At 30.9% G+C, this 17,077-nt stretch overlaps 3 protein-coding genes across 13 annotated transcripts; 1 reads left to right on the forward strand and 2 right to left on the reverse strand.

The window, feature by feature from the left end:
• Positions 1-991: 991 nt before the first annotated feature.
• Positions 992-4,101, reverse strand: Nct (Nicastrin). Of its 4 annotated transcripts, none has more exons than XM_033334849.2 (8): positions 3,844-4,101; positions 3,471-3,569; positions 3,003-3,337; positions 2,522-2,915; positions 2,043-2,439; positions 1,520-1,962; positions 1,257-1,449; positions 992-1,169 (listed from the first exon to the last, which is right to left on the reverse strand). In XM_033334849.2, the coding sequence occupies exons 1-8, from the start codon at positions 3,896-3,898 to the stop codon at positions 1,154-1,156; spliced, it is 1,932 nt and encodes a 643-aa protein (XP_033190740.1). In that variant the 5' UTR covers positions 3,899-4,101; the 3' UTR covers positions 992-1,153. The 4 variants fall into 4 exon arrangements, with proteins under 4 accessions (XP_033190740.1, XP_033190739.1, XP_033190741.1 ...); XM_033334848.2 differs by having other exon boundaries at positions 992-1,172; positions 3,844-4,098; XM_033334850.2 differs by having other exon boundaries at positions 992-1,185; positions 3,844-4,098.
• Positions 4,102-5,780: 1,679 nt separating this feature from the next.
• Positions 5,781-12,682, forward strand: LOC117157115 (F-box/LRR-repeat protein 3). 8 transcript variants are annotated; one of them, XM_076622375.1, is made up of 7 exons: positions 5,781-5,890; positions 7,288-7,489; positions 10,247-10,436; positions 10,583-10,802; positions 10,987-11,232; positions 11,477-11,725; positions 11,851-12,682. In XM_076622375.1, exons 3-6 carry the CDS (start codon positions 10,247-10,249, stop codon positions 11,646-11,648), a joined length of 828 nt encoding a protein of 275 aa, XP_076478490.1. In that variant the 5' UTR covers positions 5,781-5,890; positions 7,288-7,489; the 3' UTR covers positions 11,649-11,725; positions 11,851-12,682. The 8 variants fall into 8 exon arrangements, with proteins under 8 accessions (XP_076478490.1, XP_033190752.1, XP_033190751.1 ...); XM_033334861.2 differs by lacking the exon at positions 5,781-5,890 and adding an exon at positions 5,897-6,138; XM_033334860.2 differs by lacking the exon at positions 5,781-5,890 and adding an exon at positions 5,897-6,134.
• Positions 12,683-12,714: 32 nt separating this feature from the next.
• LOC117157114 (transmembrane protein 185A) lies at positions 12,715-16,665 on the reverse strand. The gene is made up of 6 exons (XM_033334858.2): positions 16,411-16,665; positions 15,493-15,838; positions 15,123-15,422; positions 14,920-15,043; positions 14,378-14,605; positions 12,715-14,311 (listed from the first exon to the last, which is right to left on the reverse strand). Exons 1-5 carry the CDS (start codon positions 16,446-16,448, stop codon positions 14,391-14,393), a joined length of 1,023 nt encoding a protein of 340 aa, XP_033190749.1. The 5' UTR covers positions 16,449-16,665; the 3' UTR covers positions 12,715-14,311; positions 14,378-14,390.
• Positions 16,666-17,077: the final 412 nt, after the last annotated feature.

Below are 17,077 nucleotides of genomic sequence, written 5' to 3' on the forward strand. Positions count from 1 at the left end.
TAATTTTGTTGCATCACTTCCTACATCGAATAATCTAGATTTTATAAATTAGGGAAAACTATTAATTAAAAAATAAATATTGCAAATATGCAAAAGACACGTTAAAAACATGAGATAGTGAATATACAACCTTAAATTGCCTTTTAATCAGAAAAAATATTTATTGCAATTGAAAATTTCTCTATTAAATAAATTCTTAAAGTTCTTATCGTAACAATTGGCAAAGAAATTTGATTACATTATGTATATTACATTATTATCGCATTTCGATATTTCGTACAATCGTCTAGTTTTAGGTATCGTGAGCAATAATTGTGTTAAACAAATTAAATATCCTGCACTAACATCGATTCATTACCGATATAGGATAACTATAATAAATAAACAGAGAAATATAAAATTAATTACAAAAATTATTACCTATAAAATCTCGATAAATGTACTGCAAATAATCAACGATTCACTATAATATGAGTCAAATACATGCATGACATTTACAATACTAAATGTTCATGAAAAATGGGCATGAAATTAAATAATAATCGTTCAAAGTATTATATTGATCATACTAGCTGTAAATGTTATATGTAATTATGCGTATAAATAAAATACGTGTGTATATATATATGTATATACATATGTATATACATATATATATATACGTTTCATCATTGCGTACAAAAAAAATCCTAATGAGACCAAAAATTCAATAAACTTTCTAGTGCTAGTGTACCCCGATTATCTCGAGATACAGGAGTAATACTCTCTTATTAATTTTGTTACAGAATTAAAAAAAAATTGCATCGTTTCATTTCATACACATGACGCACATTTATAAAAATGTTTATGGTCGAATGTGTTGTAGATGTATAATCATCGGTAATATCAGAGAAAGGGACGTGACAAATTAAGCGGATGCACATCCGTTCTCATTATACTAACAACAGGTGCAAAAGTTTGATTAAATAGCCGTCGAAACATCACGATGATATCGGAATTAAACATCGGTGGCATCATAATATATTTCAACATTGAGGTATAAAAATTGTCCGAGAGCGTACCACACATACATTCAAAGGCTAGTTACTGGAACATCCTCGTCTTCTTGATAGTAATCCAACCTGGCCATTGATATGTGGTCCGCAGCGTATCCCTAGCAGTTTATTGCTCTTCTAAAACAAATTTCTTTAATATTTAACATAGTAAGCAACTAAATCAGTATTTTGGATTTTCATATTTCAAGATCATTAAATTACCTTGAATTAAATAATATATCCGCTCGGGAATTAATGAACCATACGAGTACAAATGATATACCAGCTACTGAACTTCCTAAAATCATAGTGAGTTGTTCGGTAGCTGCTGAAGGTTTCAGGAACATTCTTACACTTAATGTTTGCCATATAGATTCTGTCCATGTTGAATACACTCCGGATTTCATGTCATACCCTATTCAGAGCATAAAAACTTTGTAATACTTTGTTTTGAAATATCTGCTTTCACTAGTCAACAAACTTACCATCAATAATAAATGCTGGACTCATAGCTGTGCTATAATTTACACTGGAATTTATACATAAACCTGAATTATTATCACCAGCCATCCAAATAAGGTGGTTTTCATAACATGTTGTTTCTGTCATATTTGCAACTTCCTCTCTAGTCAGATATGCAAGAAGTTGACCAGTTAGTGTTGTGGCAATATTTGGTACCCTATGTACACCAACGTATAGCGATAAAACTTGATTAATTAATTTAGCGTTTGGAGACGAAGCAGCATGAAACAAAGGGCATTTAGCACTTTCTAAATAACATTTCAACATTTCCAAAATATGGTGTTCAACAGATTGGAAAGAATCATAATCGTCGAGAGACCCGGTACTCACTACGTCTTTGTAAAGGATTTCAGCGACATGAACTGCTATCTTTGCTAGAGCAGTTGCAAGCCCATTTATGTCGCTCCTAAAAAGGAACATACTTTATATAATCAAACCTTAAAATAGAATCTTTATGTAAAAAAATATAACATTAAAATATAGTACCTATTGAAGCTAAGACTTTCTGCGTCATCCAAAATCCCATTGTAATATTTGTTTTTAAATTGTCGACCGTGGTCACTTATAACAACAGCAGTCAAATCTGGCTTTTCTTTTAAGAAACTCTGTATAGACGTAGGCGGAACGCTGTCTTCCAAAACCGTAGCATTTAACGCTACTTGTATCTTTTTTATCATTTCATCATTTTGCGCATTATTAGAATGAAGAAATAATTTTCCTTTAGTCAGTTGGCCAAATTCGATCACAGTTTTAATGTCATCAAACTTTAAATTTACTCCACCTAATGCATTGAAATTACCTTCTTTTAAATCATAAATGAATCTACTAGATCCTATATAGTCAAAAGCTTCTCCATTTAATAAAGAGAAAACCACATTAGTGTCTGAAAAAAAGGACATAAAGAGCAATTAAAAATATTTTTATATGTATAGCTTATATTATACATAGTATACTGTTATACTTACTTTTCACTACAGCATCCTTAGCTAATATATTTAAATAATAAGCTGTAGCAAGTAATGTTACTAATCCTGTGACCACATTGCCTGCTCCAGGTGATATTCCATCAAACAAAGAAGATGCATCTAATCTAGCTGTCACCAATATTATGGAGTTTTTATCTCTATTTATGGGAGCTAACGGCCAATATATATTCCTATCTCCTAAAGGATCACAAAATTGTGTAGGATTGAAGTTCAATTTAAAATCACTACGTTTAATGCAAGATTCAGAGTTAATTGCAGCAAACATGAATGACTTCATTTCTAGTGCACACAGTGGTCTGTACTGTTGATTTTCCATATCAGGAGCATTATGTTTTAAAAAACAAGATTTTACAGCTTCTATCAGTGTTTGATTCTGAAATTAAAGATTGATATAATTAATTAAACAATAAAATATATGAATTTTAAAAATAAATTAATTATATAAGATTTTAAAAACAACCTCTGTATAAAACATGGGAAAAGGCCAATCTTCCATGAGCAATGAGGATCCATAAGGATTCCACCCCAAATCCTGGCACTTTTTATAGCCTGAATATCGATTGGGACAAGTATCTTCAGGAGAATAATATTCAGGATGTGGTTGACTGGTATTTTTAGTTAATAAAACTCCATTTATATTATGTGTATTTCTTAAACGAAGTAATATGTCTCTGGTAAACATAGAAAATGTAAGAATTACAGTATAATCTCCAACATTAGCATTGTGTTCAAGCCATCTGATATCATTTTCATCTTCCACTAAGTGAATAACACCAACACTTCCTGACCTACTTGCTATAACAAAAAATACAATATCTTATGTAATTTACCTCTATTATCAATAATTAATTTAGTTCAAATAAGGTTAAAATTATTTAAAAGAAAGTTACACAATGAAATAATGCAATTTAATATATGATAACCTTACAAGAACATCCAAATTGATGTGTTCCATTGTGTCTACGGAAACAGGCAGCAACTCCTTCAAAATTCATATAAATCATATCTTTTATTCTTTCTGCACCCACTAAAACAGACAGTTACATATCTATTAATTCTTATCGCAGAATTTTGCTGTCTTTTTTGTTTTATTTATGCAATGAACAAAGAAATAGCTGTTTTTAATTGATAAAAATTTTCCAATTGATACATAACATTTTCCCTATGTTTAACTTTATTTCAAAATAGAAGGTTTATAATTTTGCACTTTATTAAGTTACTCATTGAAAAAAGATCTTATATATAATCTTTTATTCAATTATATTGTAGAAATAAAATTTTACGTATCTTTTTTATCTTACCTAAATTTACGATAAGAAATATTAGAAAGTATCCACAACCTAAACATTTTGCCATTTTTCTTTTCGTGGTGGCACCTGTCAAGAGATTGTTTTATTTTCCTTCCACTATTGCTATGAATCCTTTTCACACAGGTTAGACACGATGACACAAATGCATCGCGTGAATCAGAAAATAATTGAACGTTTCATATTTCGCTTGGTTTTACCTACTAGCGCCATCATACTGCAATCTAACTACTAGAAATTGTATCTGCCTTATGATTTTCTGGATCACTACGGTAAATTAGCATCGATAGAACTTACACACATTCTTCTTTTATTCTAAATAATTAAATTTAATTTCAGTAAGAAATATTTAAAATATATTTAATTACTATCAATATATCACTTTACATTATTTAAAAATAATGTAAAAGAAAAATATATATAATTCAACAATTTATTAAATATCTCATTTCAATATGCATTATGGCGGTGAAGTAATTTAAATGAAATTACTCGTTTGATTAATTTTTAAGATTCAATTGTGTGTAGAGTGGCAAAAATATTTGTGAGAGAAATGAAAATTAATTAAATTAAAGAATGTACCCATAAATATTACGTTCCTGAGCATCGTAATCATTCATTAGTCATTCTCATTTGGTCTAAGTTACACGTTCTAACTCTCTTCTTTTATCTTTATCTTTTCTACGTATTCTTGTTTTCAAAAAAATGTTCGATAGTGACTGTATCTTTCCGCTTTTACTGGTCGTTTGAAACGCTATTAGGTTTTCTAAGTAAATTAACAACTCATCTATAAGACGTCATCATAACAAATAAATTATATGACGCGTGATATTAATTAAACGTCACGAATAAATACATTACATGCATTGTGTCGATCGCAATTTTAGATAAAGTAATTATTAATAATGAAATTAGTAATTCTTTGATCTTCTTATAAAATTCCCTTAATATTTTTATTTATCAAATTCAGTAAAAGCCATTTTGTTGTTTTTTTCCACATCTTCGTAAGATAAGATCCAATAAAAAAGAAGAGATACGCTTATTCATGTTTTGTGTAATAAACTATAAAGGTAAACAATTACTTCTATAATATTTAAGATTTCTTATATCAGATAAGATAATGGCTAAAGTCTTCTTTTCAATAAAAGAATAGTAGTTTAAAAATACTTTAAATGTAAAAGAAAATTTCTGAAAAATTGTTAAAAAAGAACTATTAAAATTTATTAACTTTGCTGTTTTGCTTACTCCTTCTTCGCGTCTGTGTCTCTTTATGCATACTCTCATTTTTTATACTCTGTTCATAAAAAGCGTGGAATACACATCACGTAGTAAAATCATGTTCAATCATCATGTCAAATCATCAAAAATATATTTAAACACTACTTATATTTTAATGATATGTATTTATTGCAATATAAGATCCATTTACTAAATTGCGACCTAATTTCTTTTCAACTAATTTGTCACACGCTAACTTATCAACTTTCAAGAACATTAAACTATCAAATTAAGCAGGTCTATCATAATTATATCGTAAGCACTTGAACTTTACATTTCATACGATTTTAGAATCTACGTAGAAGAAATAGTATTGGAGAAATATTATTTCCCTTTCAGAGGGGTAATGTTAAAATTTGGATCGAAAACAGATCGCGAATGAAACGCTGCGTTAACGCAACATCAGAGGCCAACACAAAATTCCATACAAAGCGAAAGTATACTTCTCCATTCGATTAAACTCGAAAGACATCATTCCTATATTTTTCAAATAATTTGTTATTCATTAATTCCTAACTTTGAACTCCTAAAAACAATAATCAGGTCCGGCATTTTCCCAAAATAGAGATGCAGAAAGAACGACACGCAGCGATGATGACGCATATCGGGTGAACGATACATGTATACATAGGATAGCCATGGGCGAATGCCTATGCACATACAGGTATCAATACGCAGGGTACACGTGAGCTGTGAAACACGTGTATCTATTTCAGCTGCCTTTAGCAGTGTCGCGTGCGTCAAGCAGAACACCGTAGGCGCAGTGAGCAACTGAGCACAGTATTAACTCGAGACCGGTTTGTAGGGACGTGCGTTTAACGAAAAATATCTGCTAAAACAAAAAATTCTATCGGTCTCGAGAAGTCCGTTATAGAGTTACCGCGTAGAACTGGAGATTCCTCAACGAGAAAAACAAAAATACATACATACTTGGCAAATTGGTATTTGAAGAACATTGCGTGTCGTTTCGCTTCGACGTACCACAAAACACGAATATCTGCGTATTAGTAGGTGTGATCAATTATTGGGCAAGCAATTCGGACGATTCTAAAGGGGGATATGCGTAGTAACATGATGTTGAAATTCGACGGTCAGGTTGCAGGATTCGCTGCGTAACGTTCCGTGACAAGGAAAGTTGTAATACATAGAAATAGTTTTTTGATTGGAAACGGCGAAGCGTTATTAACGATCGTAGCAGTGCCGCGTAAACTGGACCAGATCTTGATTCGTTGACTGGCTACCTTTTCCCACCAGAGTTCTTGAAACTGATCTTATGAAGTGAATCTCTAGTGTTATATGTACTTACTACTTACATATGTATACGAGGGCACGCGAAAATTTTTGAGTACTTAGTACAGATATCTTGTAGGAATATATTATGCGTGTTATATGAAACATTTTGAAATTTCCTCATTCTTCTTCTTCATTAAATTTGAAATCAATTTGAAGTTACGATATAATTAAGATTAAAGAAAAAAATCAATATACGATATGGACAGCCATTTGTGCTTAATGTACTGAATAATTGAATATTTAAATGCCTTTGTGATCTCTGAATTATAAATTATGATTATGATGTGATGTATATATTTGTACTAAATATCTTGTAGCTATTATATAGGTTTTCAGATTCTGAAAATTTAAGATCAGTCTGAAAATGTATATAAAAGTTACTAGATATTTATTCCATACATACACTTCACAAAGATGTCCAGAATATTTGAACAGTTAATTATTGATTATATTACTAAGCTACAATATTTAATGAGACCATCTTTTACGCTAACTACATATATTTAACATCACAATTCATGCTATATATTCGTTTTTTACTGAACGTATTTTTATAATAAATGACTGTTTCATTAGAATGTTAATGAAATTTCGAAACGTTTTTATATAACATGTATAATATTCATATTCATAAAATGTTTCTATATCAGTGACAGGTATTTGTATTTCATTCGTACTCAACGGAGAGAAGAAATGATAGTTGTGATTTCATAGAAAAATATATTTTCCGATATAGTTGGCCAGATAAACTAGATCCGTGGCCAGTTAGCGAAGCAGTGCTTGGTGTAATGAAGCATTACTTGGAGAAATGAGTTCATTGTTCAGGTGTATGACGACAGTGTGTTAACAATACGCGTGCTGTTTCAGGTAACAGTTTAACTGACGGGCAACCGAATCGAATGCTGGCGGCGAGCCACTGCAAAAGTAAATGGGTTTCGCTTCCAAAGAACACGACTCTCCTCCGCAAAGAGCTTTCGTTCCATCTGTCAGCTTGTGTCCCGCGATTCGCGTTCACTCGCAAATCACTGTTCTTAAGGAACGTAAAATTCAGTCACAACCGGGATAATAGGTAATGTTCTTTATATCTTTTTATATGTAAATATTTGCTTGCATTTTGATCTGTATAATTCGAATTTTCTAGAACACTGAATGATTGGTTGGTGTATGCATAATATGAAAAATTGTAAATTTAAGCTTAGGTTTGAGCCTCTTTTTTGTAGATGGACAATTTATTATCGATATTAGATATTATCGATATTAGATACATTGATCGAATGCTTTGGAATAACACTTTCTAAATGGTACAACGTTACAATTACGTTGGATGAAACGGTAAACTGTTTAGTAGATTCGTGCAGTAGCACTCGTTATTTAATGTCTGTTTAGAACTTCGCGCATCGCGTAACGGATAAAATATGACGAATTTAACGTTTAACGAAGCTTGACTTTCACCGCTGTTACTTATATTTGCCGTTCTAGCCATGTTCTTCCGACTAGCAATTTTATAAATGAGTTTGTAAAGGGTTAGCTAAATTTATTCCGCATTTCCTAAGATTTGTACGTACCTATATTTTAAATGTTTTTAAAAATATAATATAATATATAAATCCAGTATATCAAATAAAATGTATAAATTGTAAAAAATATAGAAAAAATTGCTTATTTTCTTACTAGATACTATCGAAAAAAATATAATCTTTTTAACAGGAATAAAGAACGAAGTGTTTAAACAAGTATTTGATAAGTAAAGGCAATCGAGTAGGTATCGAACGATGTTTAATTAGTTAGTCATTTATATCAGTTTCCTTTCTCTTCGTGATACACGTGAGTCGCAAAGGAAAACACGTGCATGGTCTACTGGGAACCGGCAACAGTCTCTGCAAGTCCATGACCTCCTTTTACGGATTACAAACGTTTTATTGAGCCCGCAAAATATTTAATATTTGAGCACAAATGCGCATCAACGCAATGATTATGTAATATTTATTTCGTTTGATTAATATTCGTCTCATTTATTTTCATTGTTTCTCCGATCCAGTTATGATCTTTTTTATATATTTTATTTTTGATAATGTAAATTCTTTGCTCCTTTCTTTTCTTCTTGACTGTCAAATGTCACAGAATCTATCGAATTCCGCGTCATTTTTTTACGTGTAAAAAAACAAAGAATTCTCCACAAATTCACTGAAATATGATATTATTACCAAGTAAATCGTTATTTCTATTTATTTCTAGAGAGAATTCTGCTGCAACGATAAAAGATCCTCGTGGACCCAAGATTTAGGATTGTCAAAGAAAGAATTAGAATACTTTAGAAAACTGAAGATTTTGAATTCTCAGAGAAAGGATTAGTACTCTTCAGAACACTGAAGATTTAGAGTTTGATATGCGTATACTTAGCACTTGCTGAAAATTTCTTGCTGTCCTGTCATAAATTCTAATATAAACATACGCTACGTCGTGCTACTTTGAAAAAAGAAAAAGAGTAACGAAGAGTTAATTAACTTGACTAGCAGTATCATTTATCAAACTGGAGTCCTCTTGATACGGGCAATGCACGTGATCCGCAAACGCTAGCACGTGAATAGCAATATAGCTAGAGGTTAAGGAACATTTAAAACATTTTACTTAGTCCATGACCGCTTTCTACAGCTATGTAACGATCCTTTTACCTGGGTATACGGCTCAAAGTATACACAGACTCCTTATAAAGTTAGCTGCGGGACCTAGTGCAACGGCGCATACCTAGCACGTGCATGTCCTAGTCACAAGCCTCTCCGTGGTCCCAATTCGATCAGTGTTTTCTCTTGCACAACGATTGTAACAGCCTTTCCAATCGTCCTTTCGCTTTTTCTCGCCGCTTCCTGCGGCGGAGGCCGTACGAACTAGCTCTCTTCAACTATGAGTCGAAGGTATTGCATTCCTCGGCGTAACAACTTCGTCCGTTCCACGAGTTCCTGAAGAGTCATAGTAGCGTGGAGCCTATCGAGGCTGTCTGCACGCTAATCGGATACCCATTGAACATTTTCGGCGGTTTATGGTTTCTGTGGCTGGTATAAGATTAATTATATCAATTGTATCGGTGGTATAAGGAAAGTGTTCAAGTTGTGGAATTTTTTGGAGACTTCCTTTGGAGTATATTCTTTTTTAAGGAACAATTAAGGATTGTTATACCGGCGAAAGTAAGATCTTGGGAAGAACTAATGGGATGGAAGTAAATGTAGTCTGTAATATAAGATTGTGAACATTATGCCTCTGTGAAAATTAATTCTTTTTATAAAAAGATTTATAATATCATAGATGATGGTACATATAAGAATGTGATACACTTTTACTTAATAGTGGGCTCAACCCTGTACGTTATTGTCATACAAATGTCGCAACTGGAATGATATAATGTTCACTGGTGGATTCCTCTTGATAAAGATGGAACCATCTATGAAATAAAAGTGTATTATTTTTGTAAATATATATTGCACCCATTTAATCATGTGTTATAGATTGTAAGTCTTTGGGAAGGACTAACGATGGATTGATTTACATATGTTTCGATGGTGTAGTTTGATTAGATTGATCATTTTTGATAAACATATATGAAATTAAATGGTGAAATGAGTAGAAACGAAGTGCGCTGATCATTGTGTCATTTGATTGATTAAGAATACTAAGTCAATTCAGCGGTGAAGAAGTACAATTTTAAATCTTTACCACAAGTCCTGACTAGATTTCTCTATTCTAAAAGAAACTCTTATTTGTAGTTTAAAGAGACATTATTAAATTTTTTAAGTTAATTAATTAGTTTTTCTGTTGGAATGTTTGCTGATAGATGCTGGCACTAATGAGCACTGCAAAGCCTGATTTCTTAGACATCGACAATGATAAGTTCAAATCCATCATAAAAATATCAAACAAAGACTCGATCGAACAAAAGAAGGATCGTTCCGGAAGCGATGAGGACTCTTCGAAAACTTTGCAACTTCTACGAATTAAGGGATTTCCTCGATTGTTACCCGAAGGTTTAACTCACTTTCATTCCACAAGAAATAATCCAATGCTTGCTAAATTTCATCTTGAAAATATTCAGCTCATTCGGTGTTAATAATAACGTTAACGATTATAAGAAGTATGATAAAAACAATATGATATCAAGAAATTTTTGCAGGGATTAAGGCGTTGGTCAATTATTGTCGATACCTGCAAGAGTTGTCATTGTCCTATTCATTACTTAGCGACGAGTTACTATTAGCTTTGAGTTCTGAAAAACAGGTGCAATTGGAAACCCTGCGATTGGAAGTGCATCCAGAGACAAAACCACTTCCGCGAGTCAGCGATAAAGCTTGGTTTACCTTTTCCAGTCATTTGCCCAACATAAATCTTATACTGTGAGTACACGTTATATATTTACTTGTACCGTAAACGTTCGTTCTTATCTTAATCCTTCAGATTAATATGGGATACATTATTTCACGATATAAAATATTTTTGTATAAAAGGAATATCTAAATTCTATCAGGTGCATTGCGGTATATTTATATTATGTAAAATGTGAAATTCACTCTAAATTAGATTGTCCTATATGACGAGCGAAGACGATCAGAGTCCATTATTTGCACCGTACGTTCCTATAACGCACCTATACTTTGGGGAAGCGCCGTCGGAAGCAACTGTGTTACGTATTGGCTATCAGTGTCCCCGGCTGATTGAGCTAGTAATTGCAGCTTATGGACCCGGTTTACTCGATCACGTATTACTCTCTGTCGCTCAAAGATGTCCACGCCTAAGCGCCGTGGGTTTGGGTGATTGTGAAATCACGTACGTAACACATTAATTAAATTTGTCTATACAGTAAGCAAATGCTTATACGTAACGAATAGAAATAACAAATTTTATATTGCGAAACATTTTTTCAATTTTCCAATATTTCCAGCTATTACATTATATTTTTAAATCTTGTATTATTTACTTCTGTATTATCATACTGTAGTTTCTTTTTAGTCAATCCTAATTAAATTAAAATAATTAAACGACGATGATCTGTTTTCCTTAACATGTTTAGTTGCTCAGGATTGTTGGAATTTGTTACGCTCTGTGCAAAACGTTTGCGGATACTGTACGTTTGGGAAACGTCATTGATAGAGGATTCCGAACTTGACGTCGCAAAAGTATCAAAGAATGTCTCATTGCTCCTTGGTCGTACTTGGGTACCTGAATATATACCATTATGTTGAGACTTAATGACCGATGCAATTTATTACGATGCAAATACACTTAGTGGCCGACAATAGTTTGCGCATGTACCAAAAATGTGAGTAGACGATAAACGGGACATTATGGATATGTATCCATAATCGTCGTCCATTCCTTGCATTAAAAAAAAAAACAATGTAAAAAATCATAATTTGTAGCATAGATATTATATGCATATTATAGGTTTCCAATAATCTTAGGATTGATGTTCACAAAAATGCCTTTCCGAAGACCACAATGTTAATGATTGAGATAAAAAGATGTCCACACTTTTTGACACATGAACGACCCAACACGTTACCGATTGATCACATGCGATTCATACATACAAAAAACAATACCGAAAAAAATCTCGTATTGTAAAAATTGCTCGTGTCTGTTAATACCAAAAATATAAACTTTATTAGATTATAATGGTATCTCTTGCGTGTAGTGTATATAAAATAAAATAATACCACTACATATTTAGCAATCGTCACGCATGATAGATGTGTATAATACATAATAATTAATATAGTCTATAATGTTATTGTAATACAACAGAGTATGTACATTATTTCTACATTATAACATAATAAATCATTGGGTATACGATATCTCAAAATTTTGATTGGGTATACGATCAGGTAGTTACGATATCTAATAACGTTAACAATTAATATCCTTAATATTTACTTGTTTTTCAATTATTTTGTTTCATCTTCTTTTTTTTTTTACATTTTACTTATGCTACTTTAAAGATGCGAGGCGCTCAGTCTTGTATTCCAGCCGATATATCCAATCTCTCGTCTCACTAAGGCCGATTAAAATCTTAACGTTTCGAACAATTTGCAAATTTCAGCTAAGTTTATGATAAATTATATTTTAATTGTAAGTAAGAATCTGCATCGCTTTTTATATCGTAATAATTCTTATATTATAATACATAACACGTAGATCGTGTCGAACAAATATTATACTTTTATGTACATTATAATATTTTCAGTTTTCAATTAAATAAATAGCAATTTAAAAAGGAAGGTGATAGAATTTAAATTATTCAATATGTACCACCAACATGCTATATATTTGTAACATCGTCGATTATAAAACGTATTTATTACTCATTAGCATCCGTTAAGCACCTGATAAGTGGTAATCATAGTCAAAATTAGTTTAACATTTAAAGTAACAGAGCCCTTTGAACACGCTTATATTACATATTAAAATGGTTACCTCTCTGATAGTATTAATATAAATATTTTTATGAGAAATATTGCGAAACTTTTAAGAACATGTAGAAAAATTATTCTAATGTAAATGTATGACTTTTGTTTTTTGCTCTATATATTATAAACAGACTCGTTACAGATGTATGTTTAAAATTTGTTATTAAAATGAAAATTATTCGAAAAAGGGCTCGTAAATATAATAAAACATTTCCAAGAGAATAAAAATAAAATGTAATTAATTTTATTATTTTTTCGTGTAGTCAACAATTTTTGTTCATTAATTGTGACAATCTCTTTAAATTTACTAGACGAATAATACAGCCATGTCTTATTTACAATACAAATTTTGAATATTAAATAATGTAAGATAAAAACGGTAATCTTTAAAAGAAAATGTAAAATCGTAATTAATCATATCGTTCACAGCTTTACTCGTTTTTACTTTTTACTATTTATGTTATCTTTATATATACGTATGTATACATACAAATTTTTTTTACAAACAATTCAATGTTGACAAACTTTATGTTAACAAAAAGTCAGACAGTTACGCATTAATCAAAACTTAGCTATATACATAATAAACTTCCTGGACATGACCTGTACAGAGCTAACAAATCCTAAAACTTGGAGTATTATTTACATGAAAGATTTTCCTTGGTAACAAGCTTCAAATGTACATTTACGACACTCTGCAGGAAAATCTATTTAAAATATAATATATTACAAATTAAGCTTAGCCCTGTACAGATCACGATACACTGAGGTTTAGTTTCAATTTTAAACACAGTTCACAGTTGCATATAAAACATATCTAAGATATTTTTAATTTTTTTTAGCACCAGCTTAGGCATATTCACCATTATTTTATACCTACTACTTTTGGCAAAGTAATAATAATGCTACCGTTACGTAAAGTTTACGAATAACAGGCTTAATAAAATAGGTCGGCAATTATCCTATATCATTATAAAGGAGCAATCAAACAAATGGACGGGTTGGTTGCTTATTCTACGCATAATTTAAGTGTTTGGATAGACATAAAATTGATGCAGCTTTAAGAGACAATGATTTTGAGCACTGCGACTGCTAAATTTGCTCTAGGGGCATTTCATGTAGATGTATCCAATATTGAACTCTATCTTCAAGTAGATCGTATTAAAAAACCTTTCAAGATCTTTTCTACCAAATCTTTACAATGATCATGTAAGGCTTAAACCCCATGAATAAAATGGGTAATATAATTATGATTGCCTTAGCGCACAGTATGTTTAACAATAACAAGACTTTCATATCGTACCGAAAATAACAATCTCCCACTTTTTTTTTATAATTCTGTTATTATTTACGCACCTATCCATCACTTGGTAAGATATCGCATCTGGTATGAACCAATCATATGGATAAAAATATTTCATATATCCGAATAGACCCTGTAACATAAAATATTTCTTTTAAATTGACATTAATTGTCTATATCTATGTATATTTATGCGTACCTAAACAATATAATCAATCCGGCATATCGATAGAAATTATAGGTACGACGGGTTTCATTAGGTCGACTTTTTTAACGTATTTTTCATTCTTTTCCGACACCATTGGTTGGTCTGATGGTGGTTGGTCCTGCTCACTTCGTGGTTGATAAGAAATATTACCATATTCTTGGAGCAATGGACATAATCCCAATAAAAAATGACAAAAATCTTTCCTAACACCAAACCACCCTAGAATAAGTAACAATTTTTTCTTAACACTCTGGGGATTGTATTATTTATATTATTCAAGCATGTAATGTAAAAACACATTCATAACATTTTGTTTACAGCACCCATTGCTTCTTTACTGTTTTATTTAACAGTAGTTAACATTTTTATAGAATATCATATGAAATACGTAAGACGTGAATTCGCGTCTCCGGTCCCCAACCATTGGAGAAGTAAAGACACGAATTCGGTCCTTAAAGTGTTAATAGTAATAATTTTATCATTTCAAGATATCTAATTTTATATGAAATCTATATTAGATATTGTTGTCTTACATATGTTTCCTCCTTTTGCCTCAAATGACATAAAAATAAGTGTTACATGAGATATTAAAAGTGGCATTACTACTGTTGTATAATTCAGTGAAATATCTCCATCTAATTTATTTGCTAATAGTACCTAGAACGAATAAAATCATAGTATTAATGAAATTCGCTAAAAAGAAAATTAATTAAAAGAAAATTATCATAATTCTTACTTGGAACACTAGGACTGGAACCACAAGAGATGTATATGCCAATGCTGAGTACAAAGATGTCCGCCTTTGTCTGGCATTAATCTGTGGAGTTCTTAATAAAACAGCAGCAAACACTATTGCATATAGTACTGCAACTAAAGATAATGATAACAGTGCCCAAAGGGGAGCAAACACTACTTCCCAGCTCCATGTAATTATACCATCCAGTTTTAATGCTAAGAAAATAAATTGCAGAATATTTACTGCACAAAATAATTCAAAATCAAATAATCGATCGTGCTTTGCAGCCCATATACAAACCTAAAAATATAAGAACATTTTCTGTAGAATCAATCCATACCTTCCAGGTATACAATTAAAAATTACTTACAACTATTGATACAGCAGAGATGAAGATAAGTGGTATAAATACAAGCATCCAAAGGTGTCTTTCAGATTCTAATTTATCACATACTAGCAATTCAAACATTAACAGAATCAAATGTAATGCCAATGTAATCAACATTGCTTTATAATGTATATAAGCATCTCCTTCCAATCTTGCATGTGGATGCTTCCACCAAACATAACTTCCAACAGTAGCACCCAAAATTACCATGCTTTTCCAGAACCATATTGGAGTAAATACAGTCCAATAACTCCATTCTATGAAACCATCCAAACGAAGTGCAAATAAGATTGTGAATATCATCAAACAGCAGTGTACCAAAAATTTACTAAAATATAAATTAGAAATGATTAGTATATTTTGTTGCATATACTTTCATAAACATTTTTAAAATTGCATAAAGAATATGTTACAAAGTTTTATAAAATTTATTATCAATTATATTTATTATTTTAAATAATAATTTCCAATGATTACAAAATATATATCATAAATAGATAAAATATTGAAACTGTATTACTTTCGATAATTTCCGACAAAGGTCAACAATGATAAAATGTGCTAAATGAAGTAGCAGTTATTTGTTTAAAATAACCATCTGACCCAGATAAAATGTGTATCTTAGACTAAAATTAAAAATATTAATAGACCCTTGATGCAAATTATCAAAAGTTACGTAAGTTCACAAATGAAATCATATAGTTTTGCGAAGAATATCGAATCAGAAATTAAACAATATAAATCTTTAAACGCATGAAATAACGCTCGATGTTTTAAACTATATTGTATGTTCCAGTAAATATAAAATACCACTCTATTACGCGAATTTATTATTAATTTGGAAATAGCATTTAAATTTTAAAAAATTTAAAAAAAGAATTCCCGTGCAATAATTTTTACCTTGGATTGAAATCCTGAAACAGCGTGTGGAGATTCATGATTATCAGAACGATTTTATAGGCCAACTACTTGATACAAGTCTCCGTAATGACCACTGCGTGTACATATATTCCGCTAAAAATCGTCTCATTTACCGAGGAAATTTATCGCGAAAAAAGACGAACGCTGAACATTGCATTTGCGTTCGATGAAAAAAAAAAAAATAAATCCCACCGTCTTACATGCGAAAATTCGAATTGTACTGAAATTAGCCAAAGGCCAACAGCTGTCGACATTCGATATCTTAAGTAAAACTCAAACTTTAGCAGAAAACTTCGTACCTATATGCACAAAGTGCAATTATGCATTTATAATCTCCAATAGTCAATATATTTAATTGTATTTAATGTATTTAATTAACAGTTTAAAATAAGATTTCTTAAAATAAATCTAGATTATAGAAATAGCAATTTATTTTTAAATTAATCCATATTAAACTTACAACATATAAATAAACTTTATTATAATTTAAGCTTGTAAATACAGGATTATTTTCTTTAGAGCAAAATATATTTTTTATTCGATTTTATTGTTGCTACGTACATATACCTTTGTATATCCAAGTTTAGTATAATAATATATTAAAGTTGATGTTTAAGTAACAGTATTGGAAAATTCTTATTTATAT

The sequence above is a fragment of the Bombus vancouverensis genome, chromosome 10 (assembly GCF_051014615.1).
Source record: "Bombus vancouverensis nearcticus chromosome 10, iyBomVanc1_principal, whole genome shotgun sequence".
In the NCBI taxonomy this organism is placed as follows: domain Eukaryota; kingdom Metazoa; phylum Arthropoda; class Insecta; order Hymenoptera; family Apidae; genus Bombus; species Bombus vancouverensis.

Bases quoted from the DNA above. Each gene is read 5' to 3' on its own strand.
- Nct (XM_033334848.2), bottom strand. From the start codon at position 3,898: ATGGCAAAATGTTTAGGTTGTGGATACTTTCTAATATTTCTTATCGTA. The intron at 3,570-3,843 runs GTAAGATAAAAA...TGTCTGTTTTAG, and splicing joins ATTTCTTATCGTAAATTTAG to TGGGTGCAGAAAGAATAAAA. The intron at 2,916-3,002 runs GTTGTTTTTAAA...CTTTAATTTCAG, and splicing joins TTCCCATGTTTTATACAGAG to AATCAAACACTGATAGAAGC.
- LOC117157115 (XM_076622375.1), top strand. From the start codon at position 10,247: ATGCTGGCACTAATGAGCACTGCAAAGCCTGATTTCTTAGACATCGAC. The intron at 10,437-10,582 runs GTTTAACTCACT...AAATTTTTGCAG, and splicing joins TCCTCGATTGTTACCCGAAG to GGATTAAGGCGTTGGTCAAT. The intron at 10,803-10,986 runs GTGAGTACACGT...ACTCTAAATTAG, and splicing joins CCCAACATAAATCTTATACT to ATTGTCCTATATGACGAGCG.
- LOC117157114 (XM_033334858.2), bottom strand. From the start codon at position 16,448: ATGAATCTCCACACGCTGTTTCAGGATTTCAATCCAAG. The intron at 15,839-16,410 runs GTAAAAATTATT...TTTATATTTTAG, and splicing joins TTTCAGGATTTCAATCCAAG to TAAATTTTTGGTACACTGCT. The intron at 14,606-14,919 runs GTAAGACAACAA...TACTTATTCTAG, and splicing joins GGCAAAAGGAGGAAACATAT to GGTGGTTTGGTGTTAGGAAA.